Genomic DNA, 21,209 nt, shown 5'->3' with positions numbered 1-21,209 from the left:
CAAATATTACAGCTCTACACTTCTTCAAGCCTTTGATATTCACTGCTCAGATGAGAATCACCTGACCACCCATAGCTATGAAAAGGATATCAAACATATTTTTCAATATGATAAACTTTTATTTTTTGATAATTACTGGGAAAACAATTTTATTGAAGTATAAGCAAATATTTCACTGAAGCAAAAATGCTTATGTAAACAATGCCAATATTAACAAATCTTTGGAGACATAAGAAATAGCCATCTGAATATTAGTTTTTAAAAGCACTCAATATAGTATAGAACTTTTCATAATTTATATAAATTTGGCTGAGAGGAAAAATTATTGGCATATAATCCATTGCTCATTATCTGGAGCTTTTGTAATATTAATGTGCAAAAATCTAAATGTTTATTTGTGAAACTTATGGATATGTGTACATGTAAACTGGCCTCACGATTAAGTTGCATTCATTTTCTCTGAGTACTGACAGTTTTTGGTAACTGATGACACTTAGCAATGATACACCAATGACATTCAAGGACCTAAAGGGCCTATTTGCAGAATATAATGCCTAATATATTATTCGTAGAATAATCTTTTAGTCTTATTTTCTGCTTGTATTAATTGCATTTCTCCATATTTAAAAAATTGTTTAAGGCTGGGCACGGTGGCTCACGCCTGTAATCCCAACACTTTGGGAGGCTGAGGCAGGAGGATCATTTGAGGCCAGAAGTTTGAGACCAGCCTGGGCAACATAGCGAGATACTATCTCTACAAAAAAAAAAAAAACACAAACCACTAGCTGGGTGTGATTATGCACACCTACAGTCCCAGCTACTCAGGAGGCTAAGGCAGGAGGATCACTTGAAGCCCAGGAGTTCAAGGCTGCAGTAAGCCATGATTGTCCCACTGCACTCCAGCCTGGGCAACAGAGCAAGATCCTGTATCTAAAAAAAAAAAAAAAAAAAAAGAACTCATCCAAAAAAATGACAATTTAGTACCTCTCATTTTATAATAAAATCTCTTAATGTTGAGCCACTTGCTCTCTGCTTATCATTTTTGCAATCCAGAGCTTACTCTTAATATCCTTTCATTACACAAAGTAATGTATCTTTTTAAAATAACCTCATAAATCAGATTTTGTTTATATATGGTACAGATAAAATTTTGAAAATGGGCCATATTTTATGTCCAAGTTCAAGGTAGTAAATAGGCTGAGAAATATTCAAGTTATATCACATTAGGCTAAACTATGAACTAGAGAAACTCGGGGCTGGTGAATTCTTGTCATTCTTACATTTGATAATGACCTATTTAGAGCTGTGAGAAAATGTTTTCCTTTTTTTAAGCGTTTGTCTGCTGAATTAAAACTCCTTCAAGGCAGCACAGTAACTCTCATATCCTAAAAAATAAACCACCATAGTAACAGTGAGTGCAGCACCTCGTTATGGTTATGAACCCGTGGTTGGTTATGAATAGAACCTAGGAGGCTGGCTTCTTCAAAGTTGTCGCAGTTGTTCATACCGAGAGAAACCCATACCCTGAGATACACCACGCTCACCATCCTCTGTTGGCTTCCTTTCAATGTCTGAATCTCCCTTTTCTATGATTGATCTTTCTTTGGGCTGTTGTAGGTTCTTTTTTCTCTTACTCTAAGCGCTATGGTTTTCACCCCTTACCGCTGTTTCTGTCATCAGTTTCTTTATGAAACACCAACTGATGTAAACCTAAAAGGTGTGAATTTTTTTTAACACTTCTTCCTTTTAACCCTTTTTTACTCATAGGTAACTTGGCATTTAAAAAATCACTAGTAAGCTTCTTCTTTTTTTTTTTTTAGGTACTCTCTAAAACTTTGAATGATTTTGTGATAGAGCTTCTTCTTTGCAACCTTTGCTTCTCAAAACTGAGAGGAACCTAACGTCTCCTGGTGGATTGGGTGCAGCTATTTGTATCATGGCAGCAGTGGGGAAGGGCATGCTTTATATGGCCCTTTCCTGTGTCATTAAATTCAGTACCTGTCATGGTCCTCTAGGAGGAGCACTTCTCCACTAATGACCACTAAGTAAGGGACAAGAGGAAAGAAACCGCTTTGACATTGACGAAAAACAATGTTTAGGAGGACAGTCCTGAAATCAATGTCCAACAAAGGCAGGCCTGATACTGATATTGAGAAGAGAGCAGCCACATTTTCCTTCTAGTGGAAAATCATTCTTGAATTTGGGCTCTAGGTACCCAGACATGTCTGAGAATATGCCCAGGTGTTGGGGAAAGGGAGGAGATTTAGAACCACTTAGAACACCCTGGAAGAGACTCCAAACTATAGATGATACGCTATTCCTTAGAGCTACTGTATGAATAGGTGTTTCTCGGCCGGGCACAGTGGCTCACGCCTGTAATCCTAGCACTCTGGGAGGCCAAGGCGAGTGGATCGCTCGAGGTCAGGAGTTCGAGACCAGCCTCAGCAAGAGCGAGACCTCATCTCTACTAAAAATAGAAAGAAATTATCTGGCCAACTAAAAATATATATAGAAAAAATTAGCAGGGCATGGTGGTGCATGCCTGTAGTCCCAGCTACTGGGGAGGCTGAGGCAGGAGGATCGCTTAAGCCCAGGAGTTTGAGGTTGCTGTGAGCTAGGCTGACGCCATGGCACTCACTCTAGCCAGGGCAACAAAGTGACACTCTGTCTCAAAAAAAAAAAAAAAATATATGTTTCTCTTTGTTCATTCACCATTTTTTAAAGGCTTATTTACATACTTTGGTCTTGCTGAACTCTATTATGGATAGTTAATAAAGGAAGCATTGCATGTTCATACTTGGGCAAGAGCGGTAAAGGAGGAACCCTCTCCCCCCAACATCATGGGGATTGCAGGGGTGACGGGGAGAGATGCCCAAAGGGGAAGAAAGTAAAAAGTACAGAGTTACCAGCTGTAGCTGCCCCTCCCTACATTGAGAATCTAGGAAATGCATGCACTCATTTATAATTTTAAAATATAGCAATGATAGGGTGGGTATGAACAAGCAAACGCGGGAGATCATTATGGATAGTGAGCATTTCATAACAGTCTAGCTTGGAGGTTGGCAAACATTTTCTCTAAATGTCCAGATAGTAAAATTTTTTGGCTTTGCAGACCATACTTCAGCACCGTAGTTAAGGGCTGGACAGTGAGGGCAGCAAGGATTGCTTCACTGTTGGCACATCAGTGGTAGCACTGTATTAGGGAATTGGTGGGGGAGGAAAGGTTCCATGGTGGAAAAAAGAGGGAATTCCTATCCAATTGCTCCCTTTTGCTCAGTGAAGTTGAAGGCAAAGTCATCCTTTGAAGAACCAGATCATTGGAAGTGGAGGGGCTGATAGTGCCAGCTGTCACGAACAACACACATGTGAATGATGAGCCACCAAGAATAGTGACAGTAAAGAGGTGGAGAGAGTGAACCCAGTGCTAAAGTCATCAGTCAGAGAGGGGTAGCAACAGGGGAGTTCTGTGCAGGACTCCACAAGGAGACATAGCAGGTGACAATGTCTGAAGGCAGGAACCTACCTCTAAAAACATGTTTACTTAAGTAGCTATTTGTAAGACCTGTTTAAATTAAATTAGTTGAAACTAGATTTTAGATAAATGTATCACAGCCCAGGACATCCAGGAACCAAGTGAGTGAAGGATTTATCTTCATCTTGCTCTGCTCCAAGCATGATTTCGATCAGGATGAGACCAGGATGTGTTTCATTTAGTCTCCTACCTGAAACCTCTCAAGATACGCCTTTTCCGTATTGACACTGTTAAATTCTCCAGTCTCACTGCTCACGGAGAACTCTACACTTCTCCTCACTGCCAGCTAAAATCCTTATGGAGCAATTGATTTCCACCCTGCAATCTAGTTGCTCTCATCCGAGCTCCTGCATTTGCCTTGGCTTCAGACACGGACGTAAACTCAGAAGCAGCCCATGGCTTGGCTCTGGTTTGTTTACCATGTGTACTGTTTCATAGAATCCAAGAATCTCAATAGCTTAGAGTTGAAAGAATCCTTGAAGTCATTTAGGTCATTTAGGCCAATCTCCTGCTTAATTTAGGGTCTCCTCTTTTTTTCATATTTGTGGCTTCCTCTACTTTAACCCTACAGTTTTTCCCTTTACGTAGGAAGTAGTTTCATCTCAGGAGAGCTGATTTCCATTTCTCATATTTGTATTTTTAGTCATTTGTACTCATTTGTTTTGAAATCACTTAAACACATTGGCCTTCGACTTTCTTTTTCTCACCTGCCCATGATAGTTTTATCTGTCTTTTTTAGATAACACTGAGGTTAGAACTTTCAGTGATTTTGTGACAGTTCAATGTCAAAGCTTCTCTTTATTATTGCCTTTATGTTGCTTTAAGCAGCAGTGATTTGACTCCTCTGATCATGAAACGTTACACTTTGGAACTCATAGAGATTCAACTAATGATTGCTCTCCCATAGAGATGTACATTGCAGGTGGGCACCGTTAAAATTTCAGTTTCCCTTGCAATTTATCCTGTGAAGAGAGTATGATTCTAGAATTTGATTCTTAGCTCTGTAATAATCTGTTAGGTTGTGGATCTTTAATGAGGCAATGAGTGTTCATTTTAGATTTCTCACCAATATGTAATTAACTGAAGACGTTTACTGCTATGGAACAAGGCAACTGGCTTTGACATTGAGCACACCCAAATTTCCAAATCCCGATTATGTAGTCAATGTCTGGATTATCTATGATAGTTTGTGGATTTTTGCTCAATATAATGAGCTTTGATAGGAAGAGCAAGGTCTTCAGACACATCAAGACCTGGGCTCAGTTCTCAGGTTGTCATTTACCAGCTGCATGTCTTTTGTAAATCATTTAACCTTTGCCAGCCTCCTTGTCCTCAGCTAGAAAGCCGGTTTAATCAAGTGCACCCCTGCATCGTGTGAGGTTTAAATGAGATAATGCATACGTAGTGTCCAGACATTACCTGGCACTTAGTAGGTGGTTAGCGAATGTCACATCCCCTTTCTTTGTTGCCTGTGCTTTTTTCCTTTTTGCATCTGGGCTAGCAAACAGAAGTCCCAGGCTTGATTCCTGGGTCACTCTTCATACTCCTGAAGAACTGAGAACATTTTCAGGATGTTTTATTTAAGTCTTTCTTACCTCTAAATCCCTACTGCAAGGATAAATACTATCACTGCTTGAAAGAGATGGATGAAGAAAAGGCTTTAGGAAAGAAATGAAGGGTGTGTTTAGAAAAAATAGAGAAAGAAGGGAGAGAGCGACAGGAAGAGGAAGTGACAGAGGAAGAGGATAGAACACGGAGGCCCAGCACATGGGGGACGGAAGAGAAATCACCAGGCTTCTCAGAGCCAGACCACCGTGGGGGACAGAGCCCACGCCATGGGGTCTGGGATAAAGCAGACCTGTGTTCGAGGCCTGGCTTCCCTAAATATTAGTTCTGGGACCTCGAACAAGTTCCTTAACCTCTCAGCGCTTAGGTTTCAATGGAAGAAAACAGCAAGAGCTACGTTTGCTGAACACTCACCTGTGTCAGCACCCTCCATCTGAATTCCCACTACAGCTCCAGGTGATATATGGCATCTTTAGCCTCATTTGACAGATGGGGAAGCTGGCTGCAGGACAGGGTGTTTGTCTGTTGAAGGCCACAGAGCCAGTTTGGACCATAGATGGCCTGGCTCTGGGGCTGGCACTTTGCTCTCTAAAGCTGTGTCACGGGACGACGTGAATGGACCCACACAGGTCCCACCCTGTATGTGCTGGTATATGTGCTCCCTTCCTTGCCCTTTTGCTCTTCCCCTATTATCCAGGTGGGGGGGGACTTAATTTTCTAGATATTTCTAGCTAGTGAAATGGAACTTTCTGCTTCAGGAGAGAACTTGGTTGCAGCCTTACCTCAAATCCACCCTAAGTTTCATTGTTAAGGAAGCTAGGCTGGCGCTACTGACGCCTGTTTTCAGAAGCTGTTTCTGTTGATTCCACTCCTGGCTGTAAGTCAACACGGATCTAAGTGACTTGACAGGATAAGTGACACTACTTCACCCACTCACGCACACGCGCACACACACTCTCACTCACACAGACTCACAGGCGTTGATTATTCAGTCCCTTTTCAAGGATGTTTGGTTGACTTTCTCAAGTCAAATTAGGCCATATTTGACCACTGGCTTATAGATTAGTGGTTATTGCTTGTATCAGTTCAGCCTGTGTTTTGGCATCAAATAGATATCGCCTGATTTGTTCATTTGTTCATTCATCATTTAACAGTTATGAGAAGCCTATTACATTTTATGTGCTATACTGGGTATGTGGAATATAAAGCTAAATGAAATAAGCCTCCCTTTCAAGTAGATCATTGTCTAATGATGAAAAACCAAATAATTATACTATAATAGGATAAGTTGAGGAATGGAGATGAACACAAGGTTTGACATTTGTATTTGTGTATTTTTCCATGACCAAAAAATGTTTTTCCTTATGATTTATGTCTTTACTTCTCCATTGAGGAATTCTTTCTGCATTTCCATTAAAAAAAGAAAGAACTACACATACTTTCTTTGAGTTATTTTATTATTATAGGGTTTAAGAGTAAGTTAAGAAATAAGTTTCCCTATCATTTTTGTTTATTTGTTTGGTTTGGGATTTTTTTGATTTTGTTTTTGTTTTTTTGAGACAGGGTCTTGTTTTGTCACCCTGGCTAGAGTGCAGTGGCGTCATGATAGCTCACTGCAACCTCAGACTCCTGGGCTCAAGAGATCCTGCCTCAGCCTCCCAAGTAGCTGGAACTACAGATGTGCGACACAATGCCTGGCTGATTTTTCTATTTTTTGTAGAGACAGGGATCTCACTATGTTGCTCAGGCTAGTCTTGAACTCCTGGCCTCAAGCAATCCTCCCACCTCAGCCTCCCAAATCCTCATCATTTTTTAAAAACTGGTTTTTAAGTTAGCCCTATTTTTTCTGATTTTTTGGCCAAAGATATACATGTTCATTGTTAAACAAAGAGAAAAATACTGGGGTACAAAAAAATTGAAATCATCTTCTAAACCTACTCTTATTTACTGAATGACCAATTGACTTAAAGACTTTCCATTGTGTAAATATACGTGAAAATATGTATTTTTCCCCCCTTCAAAACAGAGCCTACTGGGATGTTAGATGTCTGGTACATGAAACAGCACATTGACTACAACAGACAACAGATTTCTCTTTTCTGGAAGGTAAGTTTTAAGTGTCAACTTAAAACTCAAGGGAATTAAATATTTGAATAATTAGTCTTATGGCAGAAAAAGACCTGTCTGCTTAGTGGCTTGGAGATGAGGCTTCAGTGACTTTGTCAGAGCTCATTTTCTCAGACATATTCATGACCTGGGATGCAGTGCCATTTAGCTTTGGCAGGTGAGGACGAGAGCTAGAGCGGACTTCCTTCCTTTCCACCATCACATCCTTTCTTCATCCCACTTCCTGTCTGTCGGGTCAGGTCCCTTCCCATCCCCTGCACTTGCACACTCTAACCCACTACACTGTCTCTTCCAACTCTTGTCCCCTCTCTAGCCTGCCCCTCTCCCTCCTGCATAGATGTGCCCAGGAGTGAGCAAGCCACCTGACATACTCACTCTCTGGGAAGTAAAAGATGGGAAAGCTGTGGATGTGGATATGTAAGAATATACATGTTTAAGTCACTGAAAAGGGAGAGGGTGGAAAGCAAGCAGCCTTACCTTAGGAATGCTAATAGTAGTAGAAAAATGATACAAATAGAAACAGAAAGCAGCCCTTCCTCAGAAACGGTAGTAAAACAATAGTATATTGAACAACCTTCCAGAAAACCATGAGTCCTAACATTATTATAGAATGTGAAAGTCTCACAATGTATTGCAAACTGGCTCTGCCTGTTCATTTAATGCTCACAAACCCCCCATGAGTTTCTCAGAGAGAGAAAGTTCTTGCCCAAAGTCACCCAAAGTCACCCAGCTACCAAGTGCAGACCTGGGACTGGAACCTCATCCAGAACGCTTCCTGCTAGATCATGACACGTCTTTGTGGAAAGAAAATTCTGTACCATTTGAGTTGAGCTGCTGATTGGTGTGCTCATAAGTTTATAGAAATGGGCTCTTTCACTCTCTTCTCCCTTACAAAATGTCTGGTATAAGAGGAGATGACTATAAATAGCTTGGTGAGTCATGATCAAGCTCACTTTGAAACTAACACTGCAGCTCCAATTTTATTTTAAAATAAAACCACTTTTAATAGCAAGACGATTCTCAAAGCAGGACATGCAGAGCAGCCATAACTGGTGAACGTTATAGAAGGATCCAGCTCAATTACTTCATTTTCACAGTTAAAACCAAAATTCCTCCTCCCATAGTAAGATTTCTCCAAAAATGTCCTCAACAATGATCTGGAAAGATATGCTGTGTTAACCTAGTTCATTCCTTTCCACTCAAGGGTCTCTTGCGGTGTAATGAAAGTAAATATACTCCACTGTGGGGTCAGTAAATCAGGACACAAACATAAAAAGATCACAAGGACCTCCAAGGTAAAATTAAATGGTACTACCTCATGAATTTTTATCCGAACAGTGAAAGCAACATGCCCAGTGCCAGGTCTGTGTGCTTCTCACTGTAACAAAGAGAGCTTATACCAAGCGGCATCATGGTCCCTTGAAACCAGTGTCACAATGAAGTCAAAAAAGATATTTGTTAGCCAGAGCAAGTGTACATGTGCACATTCTTCTCTGCTGCCCATTGTGATTGTACTCCTGTCTTCACAAAGCTTAGATTCTAAGATGAGGTCTTGGGGCTAGGGGGGACTTCAGTGCTCTTCCAGTGCACCTTGCCTCTCCTTGTGGACATGGCTCCTACTCCTGCCTGGACAGACAGATGTCTCTGCGAGTACCTTCTAGGACAGGGAGAAGCCCACTTTGTAGTCCGCCCATGCCATGGTTGAACATCTCTTATCGTTAGAAAATCTTTCCTTTTGTGTAGCCAGAATTGTGGGCCCAAGAAGGATGCTTTGGACTGGAACTGGATTATATAAGAAACCAAAAAGATAAATACTAGAAGCTTCTACAACTTGATGCCAGATGGTGGTCATCACAGGGCTACCTCAAAACCTTCAGGGATTCTCTAGCCCTGAGGGGCTCCCCAGGGAAAGTTGGATGCAGCCCTAAGTTTCACAGGGCCATTGTAGCATTAAGTCCTTTTCTGTCAAATCCTGGGCTTCTTGGGTGGCCCCAAACAGGCCGCTCACCAGCGGGTAGGGATTAAAAATACTGACCAAAGTTGCTGAGATGAGCAGTCCTGCTTTGGACCCAGAGCCACGAAATCCCGGACCTCTAGAGCCAAATGGATTTAACTAGCATGCAGTCCTCCCCCTCATCCCCCTCGTTTTACAAACGTGGAAACTGAGGCTTCAAGAGGTGATTTGCAGTGAAGGGATTTCAGGTGATAGGGCCCGTCTCCTGTCCCCGCCTCTGATGGGGATTCCTCGTGCCACTCTCAGGCAGGCTCGGGAACTGAAGGGGGTGCCGGGGACCCGTCTCAGTGTCAGGCTAGAAAGAAAACCCTGCAGCCAGATCAAATGCCTTGCGAGGGGCCCGTCATGCCTCACTGGGGAAAGGAAGCAAAGACTTGCATGTGGTGGGGCTTTTGCCTTTGAGCCACTCTGGGAAACCCAAATGCAGGATACGCCCCAGCCCGCACTGCAAAGAGGGGGATTTCAGGTGTCGACACCGAAGGAAGCCCCAAGTAAAACCCCATCAGCCTCTGAACAAAGTGACAGCACGTTTCTCCTGAATGTGGGGAAATGTGAAATGACCTTTCACTTTTGTAGGATGTTTACGTTAGAGGAGAATGACTCGGTGCTGACTGGGTGCAGCCCCTACGTGTGCGCGTCAGTGTGTGTGAGCACGCCTGTATGTGAGTGATGTGTGTGCGTGTGTTTCGTGTGTGTGTGTGTGTGTGTATGTGTGTGTGTGTGAAGGCTACGTGTGCATACGTGTGTGAATGCAGGTGAGCTTTGCATGTGTGTTAGGGGTGTGAGTGTGGGTGTATACGTGAGTATGTGTGTGAAGTGAGGGTGTGATTTGAGTGTGTGTGGATGTGGATGAGTGTGAGCATGTACGTGAGTGTGTATGTACGTGTGGAAGGTGTGTGAGTGTGGGCATATGTGAGTAGAGTGTGGGTGTGAATGTGAGTGTGTGAGTGTGAATGTGAGTGTGTGAGTGTGTAAATGTGTTGAAAGTGAAGGCAACCTTTGCTTTGTTGCTATGGTTTCCACGTCGTTACTCATTTTCCCAGGCCTTTGTTTCTCCTGAAAGCTTCATTTCCTCAAAAATATCCTGTACTTTTTTTTTTAATCATAGCTATTTTTAAAAGGAAAAATACTTTCAACGTTGAAGCCAAAAAGTACAACTTAATCTATGAAATGAAGCAAAAATGCCTGAGTATTGTTAAAACAACAAACGCAATAACAAGTAGAAAATGTTGTCGGTCACAAACAGCCCCCGACCCCTTTACAGGGGGCTTTTAGCAATCCCTCAAATTCTCTCTCTTATCTTGTATGCAAAGTTTTGCATTATTTGCTTTGATTGAGCATTTCAGTCCATGATTCCAGTACACTTCTCTTCCAGTTAATACAGCACGTATCTTTTAAGAAGAAAATCACCTTGAATCTATATATGGGTAATGTATAAAAATGACATGACAACCAGGTCAAAGCCACATTAACCTTTCTAGTGTTGTCTGTTAATTTCTTTAAAGTCCTGTGTCGTGATCATAGCGAATCACCTTTCTGAAATTTGTTTGAGGCCCTGAGTCTAGAAGAGAAATACCTGCATGTAAATGAAGCTGAATTCACTCACTCATTCATTTATTCAAACAAAAGATACATTAAAGTTCCTCTTTAGTATTAGACATTGTGCCGCATGGCCAGGATATGGAAGTGAATGAGACAAATCCAGTCCTCGTGTCCTGGAGCTCACAGTCCAGTGCGAGGGCAGGAACAGGAGCCAGATGACGAGGACGCTCCAGGTGTAGAGGAGGAGTTCTAGGTTCGGCTGGAGGGATGATGGTCGGACTCGCCCAGTAGAGCAGGGAAGCGGTGAGCAGAGAGGTAGAGCTGACCCCAGAGGAGCAGGTTAGCCATGACAAGGGGAGAGAACGTTTGGCAGGAGACCCTCTGGGGACCATGGATTTGGTGTGGAAAGAATCTCTTGAGTGAAGCACTGTCCCATAGCAGTATAAAGCAAGCCACAAATGCAAGCCACATTTTAAAACATAAAAAGAAACAGGTGGAATTAATTTTAATAATGTATTTTAACTCAGTACATCCTGAATATTACCATTTCAACATGTAATCAATATTTAAAATTATTGAGATCTCTTACATCCTTTTTTTTGCTTACTAAGTCTTCAAAAACTGGTGTGTCTGCTAAGTGCCAGTACAGTGCAGTGGGAAAGAGTTCACCCTCCAGACAGCTGTTCCTCTCAGGGCGGCCCGGCCCGTTTCGATGGCTCCCTGGCTTCCTGCGGCTCAGGGCTCTCTCCCATATCGGACAGCACAGCTCCAGTGTTTCCAAACCAATACAGAGAGAGTTCAGAAAACTCTTGGTTCCAAAAGTGGGGAGAAGATTTGGTGCTTTTTATTCATTTGTTATACAAGATGATTCATTTTGATAAACAGCTACTCTCAAACCAAACCAAGAGAAGACAGCCAGCCCCGTACACCCATTGACAGCACAGCCACAGAGAGACTGTTGCGATGGGGACAGCTTATTCAGTACACTTGCTTTGTCTCTTTCTCCTTATATTTCTCTGTCATATGAAGAACATTCCGATCTGTATCACATTGCACTGAAGTGATGAATTCTTTGGCCTCCTCATCTGGAAAAGGCTTGGTAAGAGTGGAAAGTATTATTTGGAACCTGATTTATATTGATGTAGGACAAAGGTCTATTGTAAATCTCTAGGGAGAGTCAGCTGCCAGGAGGTGTTGAGGCCCTTATAGAATTGCAGGAGGTAGACAATCTCAGAATCAGTATTTAAATGCAAACACAACAGATGGTCCAATTCTGATTGTTTTGCTGCAATGTTCAACTCTATCTCCTTCCCTTCTCAATCCTTGTCCCGTCACAGGCTGGCATAGCATTTCTGAAGATATTTTTGGAAAGAAGAGGCTGCTTTCCCTTGCTTACTAGTCACACACGTTATGCCAGCTGAAATGTAGGGAATTTGCGTTAAAGAGCAGAATGTGACCAGTGCAAAAAACAAGGGAGGAGGTAGCAGAGAATTAACAGAAGTCAGAAATGAGGCAGGAGTTCAAGTTTTGCTTTCACAAAAGTTTTCCTTATTTTTCTGTTTTTCTAGCTGCAAAACAAGATAGAAATCGTTATGCCAGAGTAACTACCATGAGGTTTGAATATCAATTAAATCAGTTCAGTGTAGCAGAACACCTGGGGAGTATCTCCTAAGTATGAGCATGGTGCAGCAGCTAAGAGTTCAGCCTTTAGATAGAGCTTTGCTACCTGGGTTCAAGTTCCAGCTGCACTACTTATTGGCTGTGTGTTCTTGAGCAAGGTCCTTAACCTCTCTGTGCCTTACTTTCCTCATGAATAAAGTGCAGATAATAATGGCATATACCTCATGAGGTTGTTGTGAAGATTAATGAGATCGTTATGAAAAGTGTTTGATAAGTTGTCATTAAGAGGCAAACATTGCACATGACACCAAGGGTGCAAAGATGATGGGCTGATGGGAAGGTAGACTGTTACCTAGATCATTTCAATAGAGTGATTCTTAAAACTTCCCTATGAGGGTTGTCTTTGGAGTTACTTCTTCACTTTGGACTGGAGTTGCTGAAGGCAGTCATGAGTTCTGAAATCTAGGTACCCAAGTTTAAACTCAGATTATGTGTACTTTGTAGTCCACTGCATGGCGTTGGTAAGCCTTCCACATAGAGCTATAGTGAAAGGCAAGAGTCAAGGTGGCCTGGCTCTCCATATGCTGGTAGAAGGGTCCTGCAAGTGTGATAGCAAAAGTGCCAGTCCTGCTGATTTTTATATTACTTTAGAGTAACTGAGAGCAGGGAACTCACTATGAGACATCATCTGCCACTTGCCCAGTGCACTTTAAAACAGTTTACCTCCCTTAACTCATTGACTGCTCCAATAAGCCTACACTGTACATGGAATCACCCTCATTTTATTGGCAGGGAAATCAAGGCTCAGAGAGGTCAAATAACTTCCCTACAGCCACACAGCTGCTGTGTCCTGAAGCAAGACAGCAAGGGATCTGCCTTAATTAAGAAGAACCAAAGTTGGCAGTATTCTGAATTCCAAATCAAAAGAAAGAAAAACTGTGGCTAAGAAATGTTCAGAGCCCCCCGGCTTTCTAATGTCTTGATTATAGACCCTCTTCTTTGATATAGACTAAGCTCTAACAGCTTTTTTTATTATTTGCATCAGGGGAAGTTCAGAAGTAATGCATTACTTCATCACAAGTACAGTAGAGTTTTTGTAAGTCTTAAGAAGAAATGATTTATGAATTCACAGAGACACCCTTTCTCCACTAGATCTTTAATTAAAAAAATAAAAACAAGTACACTGCATTCTGAAATGTGTCAGATTTTGTCCTGTCGTGAATTACATTCACCAAGTTATTTTTGACGCCGAAAGCTTTTCCAGGCAGCAGAGCTCATACAGTAGTAGGTTTATGGAGGGAACTGGTCACTCTTCACTTCTCAGGCAAACGTAAGTCAGGTAGGCTTTCCGTACGGTTTGAATCATTTCCCACAAGACAGAGCAGAGAGAAAGCTGAAGGGCAGCTTTTCCTTTTTAGCATACTGTCACCAATAGGAGAGGGTGACAGTGACAGTAGGAACATTGGCCTGAGACCCATTCTCTGCACTGCCAGGGAAGAGGTTCCAGGTCTTGGCCACGCCCCGGGGCTGCCGGACTCTTCCCGGATAGCGCGTTCCTCTCCCGCATCCACCAGAGGGCGCTCTAAAATCTCCCGTTGCTTCTCCGCGAGGCCTGCTTGGGACGTGCCCTAACTTCTCCCGGCTTCAGCATCCTCACCGAACAGGGGAGTTGCAAGGGCTCAGTGGGACAACAGATGTAAAGCTCCTGGCATGGCCCAATAAATGGCAGTTTCTCCTGAATCTCTCACCCCAGCAAGCAGCATAGAGAATAAATAAGTTTATCCGGGGAGAGTCAGCGGGCTCGCAGGTCGGCAGTCCTGCTGGGCCCACGGCTTGTCTCCTGTGCCTCGGAGCCTGCTGGCTCTGAAATAAAAGAATTCTGCGTCCCCGCCCTCCTCAGACTGCTGAGCGCATGCCCGCTGTGGATGCTGCATGTTCAGAATGACCTTGCCATTAGAGAAGTTGCTTTGCAACTTTTAGCCAGAGGGTGAAGGGAGATTCCAGCTATGATGCGGGGCAGTCCACACCGGCGGTTCATTGTCTCAGGCTCGCCAGCCAACGTAAGGACTGGCAGGTCGTGACAGAGGGGACACAGGTCTAAAACTCCCGAGCTCTGGGTTCTTCTACTCTTACCTTCTTCATCTACCCCTTGAGTGGCCTTGAGCAAGTCACTTCATGTCCCTGGACCCCCGTTCTCCTGTTTAGAAAATAAAACATTGAATTAATTGTTGATGTGTAGAGTCCCTTCCAGCTCAGTGGTTCCATAATGATACTCCATTTCATCTGGGCGAGGCATAATCCAGGAGTGATGGATTACACACTATTTGCAAACGTTATGTTGCTTTTTTATTTTAAACCAAGCTGTACTGATTTCAGTTGCTTCAGGAGACTAAGTGCCCAGCTGGCTAAATACTTAATACCTGTTTACCTATTGGCTCATCGAATTTTTTGTTCCATGGACCCTGTTGGACCAGATGGACTCGTTTTCCTGTTTGATTAAAGAGACTAATTACCTAAGAAAGGATAACCTCTATCCCAAAACTTGACCTTGACGTTTTAGGTTAGCATAACCCCCAGGATACCATATTTACTTGTCCAACTAACTCCATCCCACTCCCTGCTGTTCACTGACATTTTCAACTCTAAAATCTGAGATCTGGAGGGGATAGTGCCAGGGTCGGAGTCCAGGTCCTTCACTGCCCTCTGAGAATCTTCACAATCCTTCAGCCCCACACCTCCGTTTACTAGATTGCTGTGGTCAGCTAGATTTTCACAGCAGTCACTATGCAAGTTCATAGGATCCAAGACGACATTTCTCCCCTCCTAATTCAGCACTTTATTAGATTGATGAGATTTCTGGGATGTCTATGAAGGATGGTAAGAGGGCAGTAATAAAGGCTGGTTCACAAGATGTTTTGGGTTTGTTTTTTTTTCCAATTAGGGCTGTTTCCTTAGTTATTAGACTGGAACTGAAGCCTCTTGGGTCCCTGGCAAGAATGGGGAGCTTTGTGAGCTCACTTAACTCTTGCACAGTGCCTTAGGGTGGGGGAACACGGGGTGGGAGTAGGGGTAACAGTCCTACCTCTGGACCTACAAAGGAGACAGGGAAGGATGGAGTGACAGATGGCTGAGGGCATGGTCTTCCCTAGCCAGCTTTTGCTTTAATTTATCCTGTTTTTCTTCTTGACAATGAGCATGTTTATTAATAATAATTTAGGACATCATACTTTAAAAAGCACTTGTTCTAATTCAAAAACAGGCCTATGGGATCAGCTCTGACGGACATTTGCAATGCTAACTTTAGGGCAAGGCTGAATATTCACCCACAAGGGCCCCCAGCAGCATGACATTCCCCTGATGCACTGACCATGGTTTAAGATCCCCTCTTGGACCTTGTGGGTCCAGAAGGGTCCCCAGAATGGACCTGCATTAATCAAGCTTCCAGAAACTGAAATATAAAATGCTGGATGCTGGTGGATTAATTAACATCATGAAATGCAGCTGTTGGGCCAACCAGAAGGCTTGAGTCAGCAGATTGGAACATTCTCTCCCAGTATGCTAATTGTTTCAGAAGCCAAATTGTAATCAGAAAGCCAATTTATTCACTTAAAGTGAAAAATACAAATTATAAATGAACCAGATGTTCATGTCAGCCCCAGCCTTTCCTGACAGATACACTTCATAGGAAACCAAATTATAATATTAGAAGATTACTTGGTGAGCAGGGAACCAGGACAAGGGGCATTTGCTGACTAAGGTGTGTCTTTCAGCAAAGGCAGCCGGAGGCCCCCTGCCCATGGAAGGGGTAGCCCTGCCAAGAAAACTGTGACGCTTAAATCTGGTGAGCCAAGCCGTCTTCTCCCCGCGCTAGGCATGGACGGGCACTGCCAACGCTAGACTTGACAACTCTTCATTTTCTATGCTTCTGTTTCCCATGGCCCTGATCCAAACAGGGTTACAATACAAATAATTAGTTCTCTGCTTACTTTCTGGGATTGCTCCCAAATGATCTCAATTGGAATTTTTGCAGTTCCAAAAGTTGTTAGTCACACATTTATGAACAGTGTCTTAGTTTCCTAGCACAGATGGCTAATTCAGTTCACTAAGTGAAGATTTTACTAGTTTAGCTCTTGAAAATCCTCCGTTTAATGTTGTGAGCAGCATTGCACTTTCTATCTAAAAAGTTACATGTGTGTATGTGTGTGTTTCACAAATTTAGAAATGGACATTCAGAGAGCCTGAGTGCCTTGCTCTGGGCCTGTGGAACTGGTAGAGCTGGAACTCAAATTCACATCTGCTGAGTTCAGATTCCACGCTTGTTCCATGGGATGTGGTCCAGTTGTCTACTATTAGTAAGTTTCATTTTGAAACAAAAAAGGGAAATCAGTGTGTTTTTAAGAAATATCTTTTAAAAATGTTAACTGATTTTTTTTTTCCCTAAATGGCACGAGGGGGGAGGGGCAGTAGAGTGGGTGTTGTGTATAAGTGTGTTGTGGGGAAAAGAAGATGTAAATAAAAAGGTCACTTGGATGTGGCCGCCTGCAGCAGGCACCGTGAGGTCCAGGCACAGAGCATCCAGTGATCTCGTCTAAGAGTAAACAGCAAATGAATGTGTTTTGTTGCAGAATCTGAGTGTCTCAGAGGCAAGAGGAAGAATCCTCCACTATCGGGTGACCTTGCAGGAGGTGACATGGGGGAAAGCCCCGTTCCAGAACATCACCGGGCACACTTCCTGGACTTGGGTCGTTCCTAGAACTGGGAACTGGGCTGTGGCTGTGTCGGCAGCAAATTCCAAAGGCAGCTCCCCACCCACTTGTATTAATATAACAAACCTGTGTGGGGCAGGTAAGTACCAACTTTTCTTTAACGTTGCCTGTGGGAAACTGTGTCTTACCCATCACTTATCTCCTACTGGCCCAGCCCAGGGACTAAAATGAGTAGCCAGGAGTTTAGACTTTGTAGTCAACAGCTTTCAGAGGCTGCCTTTTCCAATCAGCCTATAAATGGCCTTAGACAAGTGAATTAACACCTCTGAGCTTCAATGTCCTCCTTTCTAAAACAGGAATTATATTACCTGTCTTGCAGGTCATTCTGAAATTAAGTGCATAACAGGTAAGGAAATATTAGTTACATTAAATTGCACACTGATATCTGGCTAATTTTTACAGAAGCAAGAATAATATATAGCTGGGCATGGTGGCACCTGCCTGTAGTCCCAGATACTCAGGAGGCTGAGGCAGAAGCATAACTTGAGCCCAGGAGTTTGAGGTTGCTGTGAGCTAGGCTGATGCCACGGCACTCTGGCCCTGGCAACAGAGCGAGACTCTGTCTCCAAAAAAAAAAAAGAAAGAAAAAAAAAAAAGAATAATATGTGTTGTTAAGTTCTAACATTTTTATACCTACAGTCAAAACATATTTTAAAACCCAAATAGGGCCTGGTGGTTTGCCCGTAGTCCCAGCTACACAGGAGGCCAAGCAAGGCAGGAGGATCACTTGAGCCCAGGAGTTCGAGGCCAGCCTAGGCAACATAGTGAGACCTCGTCTGTAAATAAATAAATTTTAAAAACCAATAATATCAAACTGAAATTCTGACTGTAATTAAACCATGGCTACACTACAACTCTTTATTATACAAATTTAGATATGTATCCAATTACCTTCATCAGAAAACTCCCATCTAAATGTAAAGTCTCACATTTTAAAGTCATATGCTCTGAAAATTAACTTTTCAAAATAAAAGTTCAGGATTAGCCAAGAAAATGGACATTAATGCTATTTCTCAAGATCTGTATTATTAAAGAATTCCATGTCAAGATCACTGGCCTAACTTTAAAAAAAAATGCCTAATAAAATAAAATTCTATAATTAGATCCTTCATTAATATTCAGTGTAACAATTTTATCTACATGTGGGTCTAGCAATCATCATTTTGAAAAAGTCTCTATTAAAACATTATTATTATTATTATTTTTTTTTTTTCTGAGACAGAGTCTCACTCTGTTACCCTGGCTAGAGTGCTATGGCATCAGCCTAGCTTACAGCAACCTCAAACTCCTGGGCTCAGGGGTTCCTCCTACCTCAGCCTCCCGAGTCGCTGGGACTACAGACATGTGCCACCATGCCCAGCTAATTTTTTCTGTATATATTTTTAGTTTTCCATATAATTTCTTTCTATTTTAGTAGAGACGGGGTCTCGCTCTTGCTCAGGCTGATCTCGAACTCCTGAGCTCAAATAATCCTCCTGCCTCGGCCTCCCAGAGTGCTAGGATTACAGGAGTGAGCCACTGCGCCCAGCCTAAAACATTATTATTTTATATACACTGTTAAATCTTGGTTATATATCTTTTTAGTCATTAACGTAGGGATAATCAATAGATAAAACACTCAGAAGAAAATACAGGTAAACATTGGTATAACCTTGGATTGGTGTTTGAGTTAGGAATTTCTCTTAGGAGTTAGGGTTGCTGTAACCAAAGGCCTAACTACAGTGGCTTATTTATTCTCTCACATAAAAGAAGTTCAGAGGGAGACTGCATAGGGTTGGTGCAACAGCTTCATGACATCATTAGAACTCCTTCTTTCTGTTCCCTCCACCAAGCCTGGCTCTCATGTTCACGATGGAAATGGCCCCAGAGGGCTGCTAGAGCTCTAGCTGTTTTCCTTCCAGGCAGCAAAAAGAAGGAAGAAAGAAGAGTTTCGTCCTCTCTCCTGAGGAGCTTTGTCCCAGGTCACACAACAAAGCTTGCACTCATTGGCCCACTGGTCCCCTGGTCACACCCAGCTGCAAAGGAGGCTCAGATACATATGTCAGGCAGTAATGCGCCCTTGCTAAAGAAGATGAGAACAAGGTGTTTGGTAGGCAAGCGGTCATCACCTGGGGAAGGCACCTAAGCTGGGAACCTTGAAGAAAAAATTAGATTAACTATAGAAAAAAAAACACTTCACCTTTATGCATAGTAAAATAAATTTTTTAAAAACACCATACATAAAGCCTTAAAATTCAAATAGCAATTTAAGAAAAGTATATAGAAAATATATATTTTTTTAGCAGAAAGGGGGTTGATATCTGTATATCTATGTATTTATGTCTCTATCCATATAACTTTTTTAAGTATATGAACAGGCAACTCAAAAAAGATGCATAAAAGGAGGGATAAAAATAGAAACATATGCTTAGCCTAACTAGCAATCAATGGGATGCAAATTTTTAGAAAACCTGAAAAACCAAATCATACCAAAAAAGAGTAAGTAAGTAGAATTAGCATATACCAAGTTGGTAAGGATGTGGCTTGTACACAGCTAGTGGGTGTATAAATTGGTACAATTTTCTGGAGAGCAATTTGGCAATACGTAACAAATTTAAAATGTGAATATACCTTTTGACCAAGAAGTTTTACCTTAAAAAAGTATCCTCAGCATATAATAGGATAAGTACTTAAAAATGTATATACAAAGGTGTTTGCTGAAAAATTGTTAGAAATAGTAAAACACCATAAGCCATCTAAAAAAACGGGCACAGGAATGTTTTTGTTGGTTTATGATTAAATTGAATGTGTGCTAAACCCACCAGTCAACAAGCAAAATGCACTGAATCTTTCAAAGACTTAGACCCTTTGCTCAAGAACTCTTGAAACTACAGGAAAAGTCAGAACCCAGTCCCGTTATAAACAGAGATTCACACAGTGGCAGAGGCTGAGGCTCCAGGAGATGAAGTAACTTAGCTGAGAATATACGTCCAGTTAGTGGCAGAGATAGACAGAAATTCAGACCACCTGTCTCTTGGGTAGGCACTTTTTCTAAATGCCTGATGAACTTCACAACTCCACGTAGAAGCTCTCAGTGAAAATGGAGATGGGAAGTTGAATAATAGAGGCCAAAGGATTAATTTTGAAAGGTGACAGGGAGAAGATGAGTTGTTAGCAGAGTTTTGAAGGTAAAAACATGCCCTGGCAAACATCACGGGGAGGAAACGCCAGGCTGGTTCCTGGCAAGCGCGGTGACTCAGAGGTTGAAGAACCTGGGGCGATGCCAGGTTGATTTGCTTAGCTAATGCCAGAGAAAGCAGTGGTTAGGAAGACTCTTTGGCTATTTTATCCCAACACCTGGCAAAGGGTCTTGCAAACCATAGTGCTCAATAAATATTTACTGAATGAATAAATTCATTAAAAAAATCCATAGCATAACTAGGACCTGAAATACCAAGGCAGATGAACACAAAGGAACCACGGCTGGGAATGCACGTTCCTGACAAGATGGCCAGTACATAGTCTATAGGCTCTCACCACTAAACCTGTCCCTGAAGATGCTGCAGGAGAGACAGGACGTGGATGGCTGAGCCCCCACTAATGGGGGATATTGATGAAGGGGGGAGGACAAAGGGAGCGCTTTCTAGCTGTGCTCTTTTTTCTCACTCTTGTTGCCCTGGTGTCATCATTGCCTGGGCATCTCTACCGATGGGGCAGAGCAGTCCAGAGAGCAGGGCAGAGCAACGTCAAGGAAGCTCCGGAACCTAACTGGGGAGGGGAGCTGGAGTGCCTGTGAGCTACCTGAGCCTTGAGCATTTTCTCCTGCCACCCACCCCATGGCCCTGGCAGTTACAAAAGGGAATAACAGCTCCACTCCCTCCTGAAAAGTAGCGCCTGCCATAGAAGCGCTGGTGGGTTCCAGAGGCCCACACATGCCTGAGGGGGCAACTGGGGACAGGTAGAGCCCAGGTGGCATCACTACAGGGTCTCTGGCCTGGGGCTTTCCACCCTGAAAAGCTCCTCCTCCCCACTCTGAACTTACAAGGAGGACCATGAGCTACAG

The 21,209-nt window shown here is 42.7% G+C and overlaps 1 protein-coding gene across 1 annotated transcript in view; it reads left to right on the top strand.

The window, feature by feature from the left end:
- IL12RB2 (interleukin 12 receptor subunit beta 2) overlaps positions 1–21,209 on the top strand; it is a 79,851-nt gene that overhangs the window by 25,902 nt on the left and 32,740 nt on the right. The window contains exons 8-9 of the mRNA XM_045547791.1: positions 7,125–7,204; positions 17,027–17,246. Coding sequence (XP_045403747.1) covers positions 7,125–7,204; positions 17,027–17,246 — 300 coding nt within the window. The remainder of the gene's footprint in view (positions 1–7,124; positions 7,205–17,026; positions 17,247–21,209) is intronic.

Source organism: Lemur catta, chromosome 3, assembly GCF_020740605.2.
Source record: "Lemur catta isolate mLemCat1 chromosome 3, mLemCat1.pri, whole genome shotgun sequence".
In the NCBI taxonomy this organism is placed as follows: Eukaryota; Metazoa; Chordata; class Mammalia; order Primates; family Lemuridae; genus Lemur; species Lemur catta.
Note: the sequence above shows the minus strand (reverse complement) of the source record. Positions and strands in the feature narration are given on the sequence as shown.